Source organism: Urtica dioica, chromosome 8, assembly GCF_054948205.1.
Source record: "Urtica dioica subsp. dioica isolate 48M chromosome 8, U.dioica_male_clone48M_v1_H2, whole genome shotgun sequence".
NCBI lineage: Eukaryota > Viridiplantae > Streptophyta > Magnoliopsida > Rosales > Urticaceae > Urtica > Urtica dioica.
In genome coordinates this window covers 49,986,045-50,006,039 of record NC_142763.1, presented here as the reverse complement: position 1 = coordinate 50,006,039, position 19,995 = coordinate 49,986,045, and the positions used below count along the sequence as shown (strand labels likewise).

General features: G+C 40.5%; 1 protein-coding gene across 2 annotated transcripts; it reads right to left on the bottom strand.

The window, feature by feature from the left end:
• Positions 1–5,373: 5,373 nt before the first annotated feature.
• DUF7 (agenet domain protein) lies at positions 5,374–19,995 on the bottom strand. Of its 2 annotated transcripts, none has more exons than XM_089621837.1 (9): positions 19,351–19,995; positions 8,727–9,128; positions 8,048–8,509; positions 7,838–7,937; positions 7,533–7,750; positions 7,026–7,113; positions 6,853–6,957; positions 6,570–6,755; positions 5,374–6,324 (listed from the first exon to the last, which is right to left on the bottom strand). In XM_089621837.1, exons 1-9 carry the CDS (start codon positions 19,825–19,827, stop codon positions 5,660–5,662), a joined length of 2,703 nt encoding a protein of 900 aa, XP_089477963.1. In that variant the 5' UTR covers positions 19,828–19,995; the 3' UTR covers positions 5,374–5,659. The 2 variants fall into 2 exon arrangements, with proteins under 2 accessions (XP_089477963.1, XP_089477964.1); XM_089621838.1 differs by having other exon boundaries at positions 5,375–6,324; positions 8,060–8,509.

Here is a 19,995-nt window from a genome sequence, read left to right as displayed (position 1 = left end):
CTATGGTTGTGTCTAAATGTGTACATGAGACAATATATTGTGACTTCTAATAGTCTAGTCGTTCTATCTAAGAATTTAACTTGTAAATGTCGGTGCTAATTTTTAATGCGTAAACCTAATTTGTGCGATTTTGTCAAAGTACAATTGACCTTGTACTACGCTATATCAATGCATTTGTTTCTTTGTATTGAAAATTATGGCCTCAATTAATTCAATTGTAAACTCCAATTAATCAATTTTCTATCCAACAACAACAAGGCATTTGTTTCTGACTTTTGAATCCAAGAAGTTTAAGAAAGGGTTTTCACATTAATTTATAATTGTCTTATAGATAGAAGTACAATCCTAACAAACGAAGAAGTCTAATCAAGTGATATTCAACTATGGCTAGCTAGCTCTACACACACATAAAAAAATTATATGGCTATGACTATGTGTTGGAAAACATTTGTTATTTGTCAATAATTTGTTTTTCTTTTGTTCACTAAAAAAGATAAAATAATATGTTGTGAGACAATGTATCCATGAGAAAGAGTCTCACATGGAACAACTACTAAGAATTTGAGATCATTATATATGTTCTAATTAATAATCATTATTAAATACTATATATCTTAGAGAGTGCCAATTATCACTCTCTCGCGTGCGTTGCTTCAACAAGCGAGTCCGACGAAGGCGTCGGCGTCGCCGTCGGGCTCGGACGTAGAGGTTTTAATGGCTCTTTATAGACGCATTTAGGCACTTCATCGTGGCGAGTCCGGCGAAACAGCGCGGTTTGCGGGCTCTCTCACGGCGATTCTCGCCGAGGCGGTTGCCTTACCAACAGTCGTGTCCTCTGGCATGATGGTTATATTTTACTGTCCGTTTGAATGACCAGTTGCGTCGTTTGGAGAACGGTTGTGTCGTTTGTGATTATAATTGTCGTTCAAATGAATATGTACGACTGTTTGTCGTTACCTTTCATAAACAGGTACGAATTCCTATATAAACCACTTTGGGTTTTTGGAATTCGTCACTTGGTTTTTGAACCCATCTCTCGCCCTCTCTGAAACACTTTCTCTTGAAAAATTGTTCTTGCCTACATTTGAATTTCACTGCGTCTTTGTGCAATCCGAATTCAGGCTTGTCGTATCTTGCGGTATTCTTGTTTTTTACCTTAAGACATTTTTGAGGTGCAAGAAATACTATAAAAAAAAAGTGTATCTTATGCGTGATTTAAACCCATACATCTACAACTTCGACGAGTTTCACAACATTATGTCCAAATTTTATGTCCCAATAAATGTCATTCATATCATATGTGATTATAATCAAACCTATTTTACAATGATGATGATGCCTCGGCTAAGACTAACGGGATAATTAAGCCCATAATTATTGATGGCGGGACATGGTTCTAGATAATTTTTTCTTCACATTACTGGCATACCTACAAATATTTATTATCATAATCGTTTTCTGTAAGGTCGTTATTTTAGAGGTTAGATCCTAGTCCATGACTTCTTACATTTTACTTGTATGAGTGATCACATTGATAAAGTAGAGCAAAAGTATGAAAATCCATTTGCGTGTACGTACATTAGATCTTTCTTTCTAGCGATCTCCAATTTTCTTTGTCTTCTATCCTTCATTTTTTAATAAATATTTCACATGACCAAGTACAAAAGTCCCATGTGTGTGTATATATAATTTAAAAATATTGCTCTCCTCCTATAAAAAAAAACGTCCTATATCATTCGACCATCTATTCTTTATAACTGGGCAAGGCCCATAGTTCAGAATAGATTCTCGATAGTCGAAACTAAAGAATCGAGCATGAAAAGAAACGCTAGCTAACAATTTCTAGTTAAAATGAATCATTTCGAAAATAACTCAAGAAACACCCTCAAAACATCATAAACTACACACGACCCATAAACTAAACATAAACCATTAGTTTCGGGTTTTGAAAAAAACATTGACTTTCGAAACTTATTCCCAAATAAGCTTTGAAAGACATTTTTTTGACTTGTCTTTCTTTTTGTTGACAAGTTACAACTATTGAGAACATAAATAAATAACGTAAAACTTCTTCATTTAAAATAAACTAATTCGTTATTTTAAATGTTCAACCATATTATAAATAGAGGTTCGACTTAATAAAATGTTTATGAAATAATCGAACCCTTGGTTCCTATTCGAATCTTTCTTTCATTCCTTGCATAATTAAAATATTTCTCGTTGATATTCTTTTCGATTGAAAAGGGTCAAACTTATAGTCGAACTCGGTTTTAATACGTAACTTAAAATAACGATATTAATTATAAATCGAATGATCAACGAGTTTAATAATAATAACATAATACTTTTTTTAAAAAATTCATATCCAATAAAACTCTGAAATTAAAACACTTAATCGTTGACAAACATAATAGTATCATAATTAATAATATATGAAGCGACTTGTACAAAATAATTAATGGTTCGTAATTTAATTCGAGTTGAGACTCGGGAATTTCTCGACCCGCTACATGCTAAACAAACAATTCGTGAGCCTCCGAGCCAAAGCCGAAAGGCCTTTCTTTCCCGGCCTACTCTCAGCTTGGTCCGGCCTCGCCTCGTCGACGCTCGCACGACAGCTCTGCCACCTCTCGGACAGCGCCCTCGCCGTCCCGAACCCGCTGCCCCGAGCCCTGTGCCACCTAAACCGAGCCTAGACCCTCGATAAAAAAACTCTCACGCAGACCAAAAACATCTCATTAAATCATAATATCAAACCTAAAACTCAAACTTAACTTCTTAGATAAAAAAAAAAAACCACAATATTCCATAATCCCTAATAAACACCATTCTCATATTCTAACCATCATCACAAACAACTTCACATTGTTTTAGCCCAAAGCACAACAAAACGCTTAACAACTTCAGCCAAGAGAAGAACAAGCATCAAAACAACCTCTCAACACTCATAATCCAAATATCCCCAATTTATCCATATCAAAATCGGCCAACCAAAGAACGAGCATCAATCTTGGGTTCATCAACAATTAACACTAAATAAGGGAATCAAACACGATCACAATCCATCAAACAACTCAGAATCATCATCGAATCACAGCTAGAACAACCCAAACGAAAACCCCAAATCACAAAAACAAAACCCTAATTTCACAAATCCAAAACCCTAATTAAATCTCTTGTTCTACAGAGCCTCGGGTTTTACCTCAAGTCTTCACGCCAAGCTTCGATCGGACCACGCCTCACCGGCGAAGCCAAAAGTGTAATTGGTAAGATACATGCATGTATTACACCGTCTCTCCCAAAAAAATCCTAGTTGTAGCTCTCTCCCAAAAAAATAAAACTTGGACTTTTAATCTTCGGCGTCGTCGCCTCTCCTGAGATAGGGAAACTCCGATGGTCTCAACCAATGGAGAACTCTTGACCTAAAAGAATGTACTTTTTTCTTCTTTATGTTTTGCTTTCTCTTTTAATAATGTTACAAAAATACAGACTTACTAGATTTGACTTTTTTACCGCTTGATGTTTAATTGGAGTGGTTTTGAATTTTTCTTTAGACCGGAATCTCATATCTAACATTTGATTTTCTTCTTTGGGCGTGGATCTCAATCGGGCAAGACCCCTAAAACTGTAATTTGCAATAAGCAAATTTTTTAAAGAAATTTGTAAACATCAAGAAAAATAAGTGTTTACAGCTTGAAAACACTATTTACGTGATAAAAAATTTAGCCTAAAAACCACGCTATTCTTGCGATTAGTTTTAAAAAAATCTCTTTCACATGTGATTCTCAGTTTCATTTTATATAAGAAACTATATCAAATAGCAGATAGCCACTGTCAAATAAAATAATAGCTCAACTATTTAAATATGAAAGATATAGTTCCTTATGTCTTACCTAGTATGGCACATGAGTTTTGACTTAGTTTTGTGATATTTTCTTAACTTTTAGATAATTAAACTATAATTTTAACATAGGAAAAGTGGTCATGTGTCTAACTCTCCATTTATTAATTACATGTCTTTTAATTTTCTAAACATAGTCATGTGGTACTTTTTATTCGAAAACTGGAATAACTCGACTCTTACAAAGATAGAAGTTTTAAATGAAGTTGGAAGCCTAAGAGGACATAACATTTCATACATTATATGGAGACAAAGGTTCTTTAAATTCAATGGGAAAAATATATATCACAAATATATTTAACTTAGATTTTGGATTAGGCCATACTGACCGAGACTTTTGTAACTGAAAAACGAAACCTGAGGAAATAAGAACCTTGGTATCTCAGTAGCATCAAATTTTGCTGTGTTGTGTATGCTAGTATCAATATTTTAATTGTTGACAATGAATGCCAAAATGGTTGGCAATTCAGGATAAACAAAACATTAAACAGTTGCCTTAGCTGTATAATTGTGAATTTAAGAAAAAAAAAAAAAAAAGAGTAAAAGCAAAGGTAAATGTAAAAGCGATTACACAGAAACCTTATCATAACTGGAAATGGCAGGCATTTGGTTGTAGGAAGTGATAAGACATTAAATACTTTGTACAGTTTCGGACCCATTTAAATTTATTAAAATGACAACTCAACTCAACAGACGATATTTTTTTTTCCTTGCAAACAATGGGTGAACCAAACGAGGCGAGAAATCAATTTTGGCAGAAATTAAATTATAATTTATTACTAGTCACAATACAGGACATGAAAGGAAACATGATATTATTAGTCGAGCACACGCGAAAAAAGTGGAATTCACAACTTGTTAGTTTTCTCTTTTTATCACTCAAAGTGGGTTATAGTGTTAATGCAAGTACCCACACCACACGGCCACACCTAAAAATTTCCTTAAAAAAAATGGGCAAAAAGGCTTAACTTTCATCAACCAATCTATGAACAACATTTGTTTGATTAGTGGAGATATATATAAAAAAATATATATCAATTTTAGCTACCTATATAGGCTGTAATAGTACCAATATCTTAAATGTTAGTGGTGTTTCGTCCCATGTCATACATAGGGAAAGGAAAGGCCGTAACTAATGCTCATCTTTGCCAAAACTAACTCCTGAAAACAATGTGTAATAAGATAAGAGTAAAATGGAACTCCAAAACCGTAATATTTTACAGAAAATTTTCGGAATCATTTTCATGGGACGGGAAATTTTCAGTCCCAACTTTTATGGTAATGGAGTATTTCATTTGAATTTTTTACATTTACTTCAATTTTGAAGGGTCTTACACATAACAAAAAATAAATATAGCACTAAAAAAACACTTAAACATGGATCCATTGTATATGGTACCGGAACAAACGTCCCGTCACCATTTTTTTTTTTCATTTTTCAGATGGTACAGAAACAAATTATGGAAGCGATCTCTTGCCGAGTCTCATATGGCTACTTTAGGTAAGAGATTTTAGACAGAAATGATATGTTAAATTATTTTTCTTCGCCTTAGTATTCAAATACCAACGAAATTAGTTTCCGAATCTATCATAAATACTAGAGAGAGTAGAAACAATATATACTGAGTGACCTAAGTGATCTACAACATGAACAAAAATAAATAATAATAGTAATAATATCCAAAAGCATGAGATGAGTGAGGACTGACGACTAGTACAAAATCATATCCATAGCTGCAAAAAAGGTGGGGCAGCGAGTCACAACTTGAAAGGGGCGGCTCGTAATTTGTCAAAATCTCGGCGGAGGTTACTAATGCTGCCGTAGGAGGTGTCGAGGTTGTGCTGAAGTCTGTGGACGTCGAGATCCTTGATCTCCATCTGGACTCGGATGTAGTCTCGCTTCTCTTTGAGCTCGCTCAGCTTCCTCTCGACGTCCTCGATCTCCGCGCACAGCTTGCTCCTGTCCTTCATCCGCTCCGTGATCTTGGTCTCGATGTCCTTGACCTCGTCCCTCACCGGCTCCACTTTCTCCTTGATCGACGACAGCTCCTTCACTCGCTCCCTCAGCGGCGCCACGTTGAAGCCCTGCTTCTCCAAGTCCACCAGGCTCTCCACAATCCCCGAGAAGGTGTTTCCGAGGTCCTCAAATTGCAGTTTCGAGATCTTCTCCACCAAGCCCGAGAAGGTCACCAGGTTCCCGATCGCCAGCCCTTCCCTGCACTCCTCTTTGCATTCGTATAGCGGCTCGAAATGCGGGTTTTGCGGCATCACTCTGAAGATTTCCATGGATTCTATCACTTTCCACACCGGAGACGTTTTCGTGAATGGCAGCAACTTCTGACTTTCCCTTCCTTTCGTTTCTTTAGCCGTATGAGCAGCTGGTCCTTCTTCTTTTTCCCCGTTCCGTTGCTCGGCAGCAGATTCTAAACACAGACAAACAACAAGTCCAACGACGTTTCAGAGAGTCTCTACCCGCTAAAAATTAAGAGAAGCGGTTCGGAATAATATCTATTTTCATCGTCCACTTTGGTAAGATTTTCAACAAGGGATAAGTCAGCAATAAAACAGACAACTTATGGTATGATTGTGACCGACTTTTGAAAATACAGGATATAAAGGCAGCATTTAAATGAAAACATAAACTCTGGGTATACATATAATACTTTACCTTGTAAAAGAGGCTTATTTGACTCGATAGTTGGTTGACTCTGTAACACGCCAAACCACTTTGAAAGAGGACGATCATCTTCATCCACGCTGTCGGCTTCCATTGCTGACACCGTCCCAGTTTCATTTGCGATGCCCTTTTTGGCAGAGATAGCGGATCTTTTTCTCCCAATGACTTCCAGCGATTCTACCATTACATCACATATGGCTTACGTCCCAAATATCTTTCTTCGAAATGCTCTTTTAAAAGAGGATAATCCAAACATGGTAAGAGATTACCATACCTGTGGTTTCATTAACCCCTCCTGGATAGGGCGTAGTAACTTCAGATGGTAGATCGTCCTTCTTAATCACATGAAGAACAAGCTCATCTCTGTTCTGCGAATCAACTACGAGCAATACAAGAGAGGTTATGGAACATCTCATGGATCGATTCACGGTCAAAACTTAAGCCTACCTTCATCGGAAGCTTCAAGGCCTAAAACCACAAACTTTCGAGGCCTGCCTCTCTTTCTTTTACTGCTTCTTTTTCCACCAGCTTCTGGCTGATATAGCTCATGCGCAATCAATTATTCAGAACTTGAGAACATATTTAGAAAGTGAAAGAGAGAAAGAAAAAAGAAAAAACATCAACTGCATTCTATTTCGCTAAAGAAAAAAAATTCTCGATTTGCTCCGCAATTCTGGTAGACTCAATATTATTACGTGTATAAATTAGTGAACTTTATTAAATAAATTACGTAATTTATTTATTTAATTACATTCTTGTATAAATAAGCCATATGGGCGGGTAATTAAAGTGAATGAGAATATTTGTCACTTTATTTATTTAATATCCTTTGCAGTAGAGCAGTGTAATCGGAGGAATTTGGTTCACCTCGGGAATAATGAACTGAGATTATCAATAAACTTATCACTTGTGTATGGTTCTTAATCATCCCAGGTCACAAGTAAACTGGCTTACCGAGCTTTTGTCTTTTTCCATTTCATCTGGAATCTTCTCCGGCTCTACAGTTATTGTTTGCAACACTCTAATAAACCGACGAGATAATTTAGCCGGCAAACTCTTTGTTCCTTCGGCGCTTGAAGCAATCGTACCGGAAGTTTCAGCAGAACCATGGACTCCCGGAATAGAATCAGACATTTTTGTGGCACCATTACTTTCAGTTTGAACCTCCTCACCTACAAAACCGACACGCAACACATGTAGAACTATAAATAACAATATATACCTCATAATTTTTCTCCTTCTAGCTAAACAACACACACCCATGGCAGGTTCCTCAGGATCTGTAACTTCAGACTTCTTCAGTCTTACAGGCCGTTTCACGGGAGCCCCAGCTGCACCGAAGCTTGGCCGCTTGGATCTCTACGCATTCATGTACTATGAATTGGTTAGAAATAGCATGATAACAACTAAAAAAAAGGGAAAGGAAACATTCAAATCGGTGGAGAAAAAAGAAGAAGAAAGATGCTCACAACTCTCGTTACCGTGAAGTTCTCAAATTTGAAAGGAACGACAGGCTTTCTTGCACGTGCGGGCAGGCTCTGCAGCGAGGCCAATATGATCGGATTTTTCTTTTTAGTTTGAGTTGAATCCTCTGTCTCAGCTCCGTCTAAGGGATTTTTCGAACAACGCCAACGCCCACGCCCACGCCCACGACCACGCCCACGCCCACGTCCGCGCCCAGGTCCACCGGTGGTGGCCGAGGTTGTTTCAGTCATTTTAAGTTTCGAGTCCGGAGTACAAGGAACCGATTCTGGGCTTTGCTCCACCGGATCCTTGCTCGAATTCGTGTGATGATGAGCTTTCTTTTCGAGCCCATCATCAACGTCGGCCTGGATTTCAAGTGGTCGAGTGGGCGTTTCGGAGGTTTTTATTTTCTTCTGCACAGGCTCTAAATCCTCTTTCGCTTTTGGCTTTGAAGTACCCGAGGATTCCTATAACAAATTTTGCATCGATAACTAAAATTATTGATAAACTCAGTTCACAATTTAAGAGATGAACCAAGCTCACCGATTACACTTCTGTACAACTACGAAAAATAAAATAATGAACTTGACAACTTTTCTCAATAACCCATCTTAATGACTTATTTATTCTAAAGATATGCTTAAATAAATAACTAACCCCTCTAGGATTAACGAATACACAGACCTTTTTGGGTTGGAATTCCCATCTCCCTCCTTTCCATTCGACACGAGGCCTTAAATTTGAGCGACTCACGTCCTTGGACTTGACACCGTTCTTCAGACTGACCATGTAAGTCTTCCCGTAAGCTTTCGTGATTTCTCCGGCGTGCCAAGCGAATTCGTGGAGCACTTCGACTTTCTCGTGCAACCTGTGAACCCAATCTGAGCGAGGAGGCGGGGGTCGGATATGGAGGAAGTCCACGGTGTGTCCCCAATGCTTTGGCTTCGGGTTCTGAAACTTCACCAGGAATGTATTGTCCTTGTTCTCTTTCACCACGATCGCCGGGACCCACGTGGCGGTTGAGTCATCGCTCTCGAGATTCACCTCCACGTCGTTTCCTGGGCTGAAATGAGACCCTGTCATTTGCTTTAAACATTAAAAAAAAAAAAAAAAAAAATGAAAACCAAATTAATTTTTTTGTGCGGCAGGTAATAGGAAGATGTGATCTAACATGAAAGTTCACACAGAGATATATGAAATAATATAAAAGGGTCTACTTCAAGGAATTTCGTGATACACAAGAAAACACACTGATCCTAGTTCTTCTTCTTCCACTATTTTTACGACTTATAAAGAGGCGCTACTGTCACGGATAGAGAGTGCCCTTGCTGTAAATGAAGGCAGCATGCGGCACTTGATACAAAGCGCGACACACTATCGGGCCCGAGCGCTCTCCGTTGAGCAGTTTAAATTACGCGTTTTATCCGTTGGATCAACTTTGATGGTAGAGATCATTCCGGAAACTGTTTACAAAACTATATATCATAGTTTGGGTTTAAGGAAACATACCTTTTGTTATTTCAAGGTTTTCTATTCACGCTTTTAGAGCTTTTGGGAGAAGAAACAAGTGGAGAATAAACGCCACAAGCTTATTCATCTTCTTAAATAGTTCATTCCTTTCTCCTCCACTTCACTTTTATTCATTGAATTGCTTTCGGAAATCTATATTTCATTATTGGGCATCTTAGTTTCAATTATGGCTGTTATGAACATCTTTTTAGTTTTATTGATTGATTTGATTATTTCTTGTATGAGTTCATTTTTAATTTGGGCTAATATGTAGCCGAGATTGACTATGGTCGGTTTGTTTTAAATAATACATTGATTTCTAGTTTGTTTAAATATTTGGATGCTTGGTTTGAACTTTCAATTAAAAAAAAGAAAAAAAAAAAAAGAGAAGGATACGGCAAAGCCGAAAAAAGTAGAGAGCGTGCCGGCAGGGGCAGGGAAAAGAGGACCCGAGCAAACGCCAAACTAACACGCCACCTGGGGGGACTTATGACACTGCCCCACAACTAACTGAAAAGAAGACCAAATGTAAAAAAATTACAAAGCAGTGGACCAAATCCTTGGACAATTTGGCTAAAGAATACAAACTGAAGTCGCTACAATTGGAGGAGAGCCATAAGGCGATACAATGATTTACACTATCGACAGTCTGTGAAAGTTCCAAGGCAAATTGTTGGAAGATCGAATTATTTCAAGTAGACCATATACACCACAGCCCGGTCAAAACTCCAGTCTTTGCAGCCACTACCCATATCGAGCTGCGCTGAGTGTCGTGGAGATGAAACAGCGCTACGAGTGAATCCGGACAGGACCAGTCAAGAGCCGATTTGGATAAGAGCCAATGCCAATCGTCAGTAGTTATATTGCTCTATAGAAAGAGAGGCTCCAAATCTTCCCACACTATAAGTCCTCCCAACTTTCCCAAAAATCCATCTCCACAATCCGGATGGCTGCGATCACCTTGTGCCAGAGCTCGTTGGGCTCGAGCGGGAATCTCCTTAGCCATTTCGCTAGCAGAGCCCGATTTTTCTCGACTAACCCCCCGATTCCAAGTGGCATGCCGAGATAGGAGATTGGCCATTCGGTTTTCTGACACCCTAGAGAAACCGCAAGTCTCTCACAATCCTCGGAGTTACAATTGATTCCCACCAAGCTACTTTTCTCTATATTAATTTTGAAGCCCGAGTCTTCACAAAACTGCTTGATGATGTCCATGAGATTCGCCCAATTGTGACTCTCAAAAACCCCGAAAATAAGAGTATCATCTGCAAACTGAAGATGAGAAATAGGCAGCGCCGGAGATCCCACCGTAAGTGCTCGAAAAGATTCTTCCTCCACGCCTCGCTGAATTCGTCGGGACATCGCATCCGCCACTAGTATGAAGAGAAAGGGCGAAGGGTCTCCTTGTCGGATTTCTCTCGAGCTTGAGAAGTGTTTACTCTCTTTACCGTTAATTATGACTAAAAAATACGGCGATGAACGACATCCCTTCACCCACTTTCTCCACCTAGTATCAAAACCTTTTTTTCAATTACAAAGTCTAGAAAGTTCCAATCCACCATGTCGTACGCCTTCTGTCGATTTTGAACACCGCTCCTTTCCTTTTTGAGCGCTTAGTTTCTTCAACAACCTCATTTGCAATTAGTATCAAGTCCGAAATTTGTCTTCCTTTGACAAAAGCACCTTGGAAAGTAGAGATTGTTTTTCCCAGAACCTATTTGATCCTTTCCGCTAAGACTGTGGCTAGTATCTTGTATAGCCCCGTCACCAAACTGATCGGTCTAAAATCCTTTGCTTTGCAAGCGTTAACAGTACAAACTCCATGGAAGAGAGAAATGGTCTATTGCGGAGGCCGAGCCCTGATCTTGCACACCAACCAAAACCCAAGCTCCACTTAAATCAATTTACAAGTTCCCAAAATCACCTTTTCCGAGTTCAAAATCACAAAAATGTCACTTTCTGCCCAAGTTACAAAGGACGAGCCCCAATTCCACGATAAATTTGTCGACGATTAACTCGAGAACTCCAACTCGGCGAGGAAAGCCAAAGACCCAAATTCAAGTTGATGTTATCTCGAGTCTCACTAGTAGATTTGTCGCCATCTTCTAAATTTCTTAGTTCCATTTCCCCCAAATTGACCAAGAAATGGCAAGCCCAGATTTTGTGGCGATGGCCCATCTCACATTTTTTCCGGCAGCGAAGTGGATGGAGAACGCTTCTTCTAAGGATGAAATCCCAACTGAGATGAGTGAAATATTCAAATAGAAGCAAGTCCAGACCAATGTTGCAAAGGGGCATGCAAGAAAAAGATGATCTGCGCACTCATCAGCTTGCCCACACATTGGGCAGCAGCTAGAAGAGAGCGCATCTGAAAATTATCTCTACATTATGACAGCTAGATTGACTTTCCGGAGAGCAAAACGCCCACCAAAGACTTTGATCTTAGGAACCGGCGCTTTCCAGACCGACTTGTAGAAATGAGCCCTCTTTGTTGACGCACGAGGAGATCACCGAAAACAAAGACTTCATCGAGAACTCCAATGAGTCGTCTAACCAAACTCTACGATCCAGAAGGTCCTCCCACAGCTTGACCGGGTGTAGTAACTCCAAAAGCTCCATAGCATCGGTCTCCTCCCTAAGATGTTATTCCAAGGGAAACCCAAATTCCAACTCAAAATCTTCATCAAATTTTGACACGGAAAACAATGTTCAAAATAGGGACATTTCGAGCAGGGCAAAGACGTACTAGCGTGAGAAAGCTGACTTACAGAGTCTGGTCACAAAACCAGAAGACTTCCCGAAACCTCAATGACTACCTCTCTTTGACTTTCCAAGAGCAGCACCTATAGAGCTCGTGGATTGAAAATATTGACCGCCATGGATTGCGGAAGGTGCGATTTGTAGAATCCTTGGGGTCCCCCATGTGCTGTTTTGAAGCCCATTAATGGCCCAAATAACCTAAAGCCACAATGTGGGAATTGCTAAATCCATTTACTTGTATGCATTTCACTTGATCCCCCACACCACTTTTCTCCATTGCTCAACAATATGTAAGGCAACACCGTGTCTACTCTGCTTCTCTCCAAATCCTTCCCAAAAATATCATCCGCATCTCTTATCAGTATGTAAAATAGATTGTGAAAGTATTATGGGGTTACATCTCAAAATCAATTGACAAGGAGAAGAGTAACCGTGACCTTTGTAAACTTTTTTTTAATAGAAATGGTAGAAAAACTCCAAATCGAGGGAGAGCAGTACAGAGAAGAGCAAAGCTCAGACAGGCCTATAACAGCCACGAAAAACTGCCGAGCCAAAAAAACATCAAATCAAAGCGGAAACCCAATCCCTCGACAAAATAGAGAAAGTGAAATCATTAAAATCTTTACATTTAACATGTAACCAAAGAGCAATATAGTGATTAATGCTTTCCATCACCGCCCCGAAGTTCCAATCATCATCCTCGAAAATGATCTTGTTTCTTTTGCCCCAAATACACCAAACATAGAATTCCTGTTATACGCAGCTGGCGACGAAAATAACTCGGGCACAGAAGTAGGCAGATGGTCGTCAAGCGAGAAATTATTAAAGATCCAGTCCCAGATGAAGGACGAACAGGGACACTCCAAGAAAAGATGCTGGATATCTTCTGATGCGCTTCTACAAAAGGGACAACAGCTAGGGAGGAGGGTCCAATGGGGATTACTCCTTTGGACGAGATCTGACGTGTTTACATTGAGAACCAAAATCTCCATCCAAAGAATTGAACCTTTTTAGGAACTTTTGCCTTCCATATTTCATCGACCAAGCCACTGTTGGAGAGGGAGAGAAGGAAGCCAAATCTGAATACAGACTTTGAAGAGGAGCCAGAATCATCGAGCCATTTTCTTCGGTCTACGAAGCCAGTCCATAAGGAGATCGGATCCAAAAGATGACTTAACTCCGCATATGCAATCGCTTCCCTATCCGAAAGATTCCGAGGAAATTTTAAATCCCAATTCCAGAGAACTCATCGGAAAAAATGGCAAACCGATTCACTTTAGCCAATTTGAGCGGGCAAAGACGGGCAAGCCCAGGAAATCTATCTATAAGAAGGTACTGCCTTCCACCCATTCATCTTCCCAGAATCTAACCACTGAACCATCTTGCACTTTCCAGCCACACCTTGAGAAGGACTTTTCTTGGACCGAACAGACCGACCGCCAAGGACTTTTGAAAGTCCTGCAACTAGCATCCCCCGCGTCCCACCCGTTCGTGTGAACCCCGTAAACGGCTTTGATAACTTTGTGCCAAAGCGCCTCTTTCTCTAACGGGAAACGCCAAAGCCATTTAGCCAAAAGAGAGGTGTTTTTGTCCACCACTCTTGCAATCCCAAGCCCACCTTTATCCTTGGATCTGCAGCAAACGTCCCAACGATTCTTAACATGTTCTCTCATGATGACGCTATTTACATTCACTCATCTTGAGTCCCAACGATTGAAGCGGATACCTGTTTGAAGACCATGTGAACGTATCATGCGTTTCTATCTCAAAGACAATTGATTTTGAGATGGAACCTCATGATATTTCCACATGGACATACGGTACAAAGACAAAGGGGCCAACACAACTTGAATTGAAGTCAGCACCATTCGAAAGAAATCCTCGTTTCAGCTGCTCAAGAAACCATATTGGCCATGAGTCCTCCCAACACTCAAGAGTGGCCGTTATCAGAGAAAACTCTTACGCAATGTTAAGCCCTATCATATTACTCTTATCGAGGTTAATTTCCAATCCCAAAGCGCAACATTAACGGTTTATCACGACAATAAAGATAACTTCATCAGTACAATTTACCATCTCTTTTATAGCATTCCACGGTATAACAACAAAATGTACCATCTCTTTTATAGCATTCCACAGTATAGCAGCAAAATGTAAGTCCTAGTACGACAACGATAATGTCATAACCCTATCTCGACGAAGGAGCTTTACAAGCGGCATTTCTTTTTCTCGTACATATAAAGTCTCAAACTAAAATGTTACGTCTAAATATCAAATTTTACATGTTACATCTGGAATAACATTATAAAAAGATGATCGATCTCATATCATTGAATGTAATTAATGTTTATGAGTTATATAATGAGTTCTCTTATGATTCCCAAGTATTACTCGAGGCTAGGCCAGTAGCAACAAAGAAAAGAAACATTTAATGGTAGCATGTCAATCTGTTATCTCTGATGCCTCGTACGAGCACGTCAGCCCGTAATAATAGCATAAGGGACGAACGGAGAAAAAAATTGAAAGCCATGCTAATGTTATTTTTAGCAATAACTTTTATCATCGTGAGTTTGACTTATTTATAAATCTCCACCGCCTGAAACGATAAGTACACTCGTGTCACGGAAAAATTGCAACATCCAAAGACATAGGGAGGAAAAACAAAAAGAGAAAATCGCGGATAGAGGGTGGGACCTATGACAAGATTTGTTACCCGGAATCGCATCAATTTGGTATCAAAGTTGCTTGTCATGGTTGATGACAGTTTAGAAACGTGGGTGGAAGCAGTCACGTGGTTGTAAATTAATAAGAGGCATAGGAGACATAATTGAAAGAGATCATGACACAGGTCTAGATCTTACAATCGAACAAAGGTAACTCGGCAAGATTCCAGCCATAGCTACAAACACACCGCGTGAGGCTGAACAAGATGACGCATATCATTGACATGCTGAAAGGCAAACAGCAACGGATTTATGTGGTGACCATTGTTTTAAAAGGCACTTTCTAGGCGTGCCTTTAGGCGAGTAGGTCGAAAAAAGCTTCGAGACTTGAGCCAGGGAAAAAAACAAAAAAAAAAGAGGTCGACTTGCGCCTTTTGGCTTTTAGGCGTGCGCGTACACTCTGAAAATTTTCTCCCAAAAACGCATGAAATAGGGCAGTTTTTTTATTTAAAAAAAAAAGGCCCAGTTTATAAGTTTGGGCTTTTCTTCACCTTTTTTGGGTTTTTTTTCACGCAAAAGATTAATAAAATGTAGACTAGGATTTTTTTAACACATAACCTGTATCGTAATTCTAAATCTAGTATTTCAGGGTTTTCATTATCTGATATAAATTAGTCTAAAACATAGATTAGGGTTTTTTTAGGTCATTATTAAACTAGAATATGAAACTAAAACTAAGCATTATCAGTCTAAATTTTTTTTGGGATGATTCCAAAATTATACAAAAAATTAGGTAACTATCCAACCAAAACATTTTAAATTGCTATATAGTCAACGTATCGTAAATCTGAAGTAAATAACCATAAAAATAACGTGACATTCTTGGTTCGCCTTTTCAATAAAAATTAAAGGGTGGGATATTTACGTCAATTTACACGTGTAAATACATGAACATGACTATTTACTTAAGATTTACGAAACGTTGACTATATAACGATGTGATTGTAAATATGAATATACATAAAAGACCCAAAAATTAACTTATGCCTATCTTTTGAGGCTTACGCCTCATTACGTCTCGAGGCTTACGTTTCAACTCAAAAACAGAAATCACCTTTATTACTATCTACGCCTTTTAAAACCTTGGTGGTGACGATCTAAGCGCTTGCAACAATAGGGCGCAACATTGATCGCAAGCTTCAAGGTGACCACGCAACAAACACGGGGTGAGTTGAGGGTTTTGCATCAGACATCGTGGCGGAAGGTTCAGCATGAACACAAATACAACGAATATGGCACCGGGTATCATGGACAATGAAAATTGGAGGGTTTTTCCATGATTTTGATCGAGGCCTTGGAGCAAATGAACACAAATTTTAGGAGGATTACGGTTCCACGGTGTTTGTAGTTGGATTTTCTAGCGTGTTAAAGATGTAGTGATCCTCTCGTTTGGATGCGCTGGTGTGATAAGCTCTTCGCCCATCAACGAATGACCAATGAGGAGAAGGTGGGTCTCGCGTCCTTCCATTTGAATGGGGAGGCGCACGTGTGGTTCTTTAGTTATTAAAGGAACAACATGGCCTCGCGTCTCAAGACTAACGCACTCTTTGCAACATTCGCTTCGAGCCACCTCTAAGCAGCAACCCCCTCTTGGAGAATTGGCAAACCTGAAGCAACACGGAACTCGTGAACTACCAGCGAGAGCTTCAATCCTCGTTGGCTCAGATGAGAGCGTTGTGACATGATCAACAATTGCAATTATTCACAGACGCATTGACAAATTCGCTACGACTCAAGGTATAGCCACACCAACCCGAGGAATAAGGCACCGCCATGAATTCGGCAATCACACTACGAGGCAGCGGCAGTTTTATCAAGGTTGGGGTGGCTGACCAAGCCATCTTCCTGGCAAGCACGGCTCGTCCGACCCTCATAAAAACTAAGCCCTCTCTTTAAAGCGCAAAGTGGGCACGCCACGGAGCCAAGAGCTAAAGGATTGTGCTTTAATTGCAAAGACATATAAGTTGGGACAATGTTGTAAGCTGCTGTTTTGGATCTAAGTTTCAGAAGAGCGATGAAGATGAAGCAAATCAAGGATACCTATGCGGAGTTTGAGCTCAAGGACAAGCTCAAATTGGAGGCGAGTAATGGTACATATGGGGCTTATTGGGGTTAGGTTTATTTAGTTCTATTTATTTATCATATGAATCATCTAATTGTTGTTAAAAGTCTATTTAATTAAGCCCAATCCATTGTGTGTGGTTCTCGGCTATTTATTGTCATGTTGAGTGAGAAATCAAAACCAAGAAACTTGCAGAGTAGAGAGAGAGAGAGAGAGATAGAGAGAGAGAGAGGATGAGGAGGACCTAGTCGCGGGTTCTAGACCCGTGACAAGATCCGTCACTCGAACGATTTCGACGATTGCCGAGGTTGTGGGGTGTCTTGTTGACTCCTGGCCGACCTGTTATTTGGGTATGCCACTAGGGGACAGCCCTATACGGAAAGGATTTTGGGATCCGGTGCTGGCTTAAGTGACCAAAAGGCTGGCTGGTTGGAAGCGAGGTTTTCTGTCGAAGGAAGGTAAAATGACGCTTATTAAAGCGGTTCTCTCAGCCTTCCCACATACGTTATGTCCGTTTTCAAAATGCCGAAGGGAGTGGGCGACGACATTGAGAAGGTTATGAAAACGTTCTTTTGGAAAGGGTTCGAGTCGAGTCAATCCCGAGCAGCTGTGGCTTGGGACATCTAATCGAAGCCTAAAGATAAAGGAGGGTTGGGCTTCGGGAGCATCGTGGTTAAGAACAAAGCGCTCCTCACTAAATGGCTATGGCATTTTCCCCTTGAAGAAGATGCCGGGGGAGGTTGTAGATCGCACTTTTCACAATCCTTGGCAATCGGTTTCGATGGTTCGGGCTTTCATTAGTCGCGTTTCTTGGAGGGCTTTCAATGGTTCAGTGATTCGCTTTTCGGAAGATGTGTGGTGTGGAGAAAGGTGCTTCAAAGAGCGGTTCCCAGGGCTAGCCAGGCTTTGTCCGCTCCAGAACGCGCCCATTCAAAGCTTCACGTTCCTTTCTTCCGAGATCTCAGAGCTTGTTAACTTGGGATTTCTGTTTTCCCAAGAACCTATCGACTAGGGAATCCTGTGAAGCAGCCGAAATGATGGAGGTTTTGGAGTCGTTCTGGCTTTGGGAAGGAGTTGAAGATCGCCGGCTATGGTTAGGCGACGAGGAAGGTTTTTCAGTGAAATCAATGGTGGTAGATCTTTCCGTCGAGGCGTCAATGGATTTTGTCTTTTTCTTTGACACGGTCTGGAAGTCTTCGGTCCCGAGTAAGGTCCAAATTTTTGCGTGGTAGCTAGCGCTAAGGAGAGTTAATACGGCAGATCGTATTCAAAAGCTCTATCCTTACATCTCTTTGATGCCTAGCTTATGTCCCCTCTGTGCTAGAACGAGTGAGGATGCTGAACACCTCTTCCCTGCGTGTCCTGTGGCGGAGGTGATATGGAAGTGGCTCTTCCACAAGCTAGGTATTTCCACAATACCCGATTCCATAAAAGGCTTGTTACGTATTCACGAGACGCAAGGGCACAATGCCAAATGGCTCGCAGACACTAAGACCAGAGTTTTGTCCACTTTGTGGTGTCTATGGAATTCAAGGAATAAGCGGCTTTTCAATGAGGAAGCGTGGAATACGAACAGCCTGGTTGACAACATAAATCATTGTATAGCCTTATGGCTTCATTCGAAATATAAAGATTTTAGGCTTTCTCTATTCCGATTTGGCCAGGGATTGGGCATGTGTTCTTTAACCCCTCTGCGTAGGGGGCTGGATCGTTTTTTCTCGGACTTTTTTTTTCTTTTGGTTTTGTAATGTTCTTTTCTTTGTACTTTCTTCGGCTAAGCCGTTTCTATCAATAAAAGATCAGAGTTTTTTTTTTTTTTTTTAAAAAGATGCGTCACTCGGAATTGTATCAGGGGAAAGTGCTTTAGAGACAATGCCTCAGCACAATGAAGCAGTCACAGTCGTCATGGATGTGCGAGTGCTTAGCTAAGAAACTCGGAACAATAGTAAAAGATTGACCTTGACTCACAGAGTCATGACTCCACACGAGTGAGTTATTGCTTTGCTAAACTCGCGGCCTGTGACGATTCTCTCGTATGGAAAAACACTAGCTCATAGAAGACCATTTATGAGCCAAAAAAAGAAGTAACAGCCCATAAAACCAACACTTGCCCTCTGCTTTGAGTCAAAATTGGGATAGAAATAAGTGTATTCATATCCAATCGCTTAGAATTGCATAATCATATGTGTATATATACACAATAGCATTTTCAAGCAAAGACTGAATTTTCGAATAAGATTGGAAGAGAATTTACCGGCTCTCTTTTGGGTCGAATCCAGTGACCGTGAGTCCAGTCCTGATGAACGCGCATTTGGCTCTGATGAAACTCGATCATATCAGGAGGGTTGTCGAAGAAAACCCTAAAATTGGAATTCCCGAGGGACCTCTTGACCACGCCGGTCCACCACCCATCCCTGTAATCGGCGTCGACGACATCTCCGACCTCGAAGCACAGGCAGCCCACCGCCGGCGGGAGAGGCCGGACGAGCGTGATGTCCACGTGCTCTCTCAGCTGCTCCGAGCCGTCCTCGGTCACCAGGTTCCGATACTCCACGAGAACTTTCCGGCGCTTCTCAGCGGCAACGGAGGCAGAAATCACGGTGGCTCTGAACCACGCCCCGGTGAAGCCCTCTTCGTCGCTGCTGACCTCGACCTCTGTGCCTTCCGGGAAGTAACTCGTCGCTGTTAATGTATCGTTGCTCGTTGTCTTCGTCGTCGTTGTTGTGGTCATGGTTTTCGGGGTTTGTGACTGTGTGAAACCCTAAGTAAAAGAAAGGGGTTTTGCCACTTCTTCCTTCTTCTTCATTAAAGATCTAATCTTTGATTTTTCATATACTTGCACTGTTCTTATGTTTTAATGATCTCAACTTTTATATTTAGAGGGGGAAGTCGGAGATGA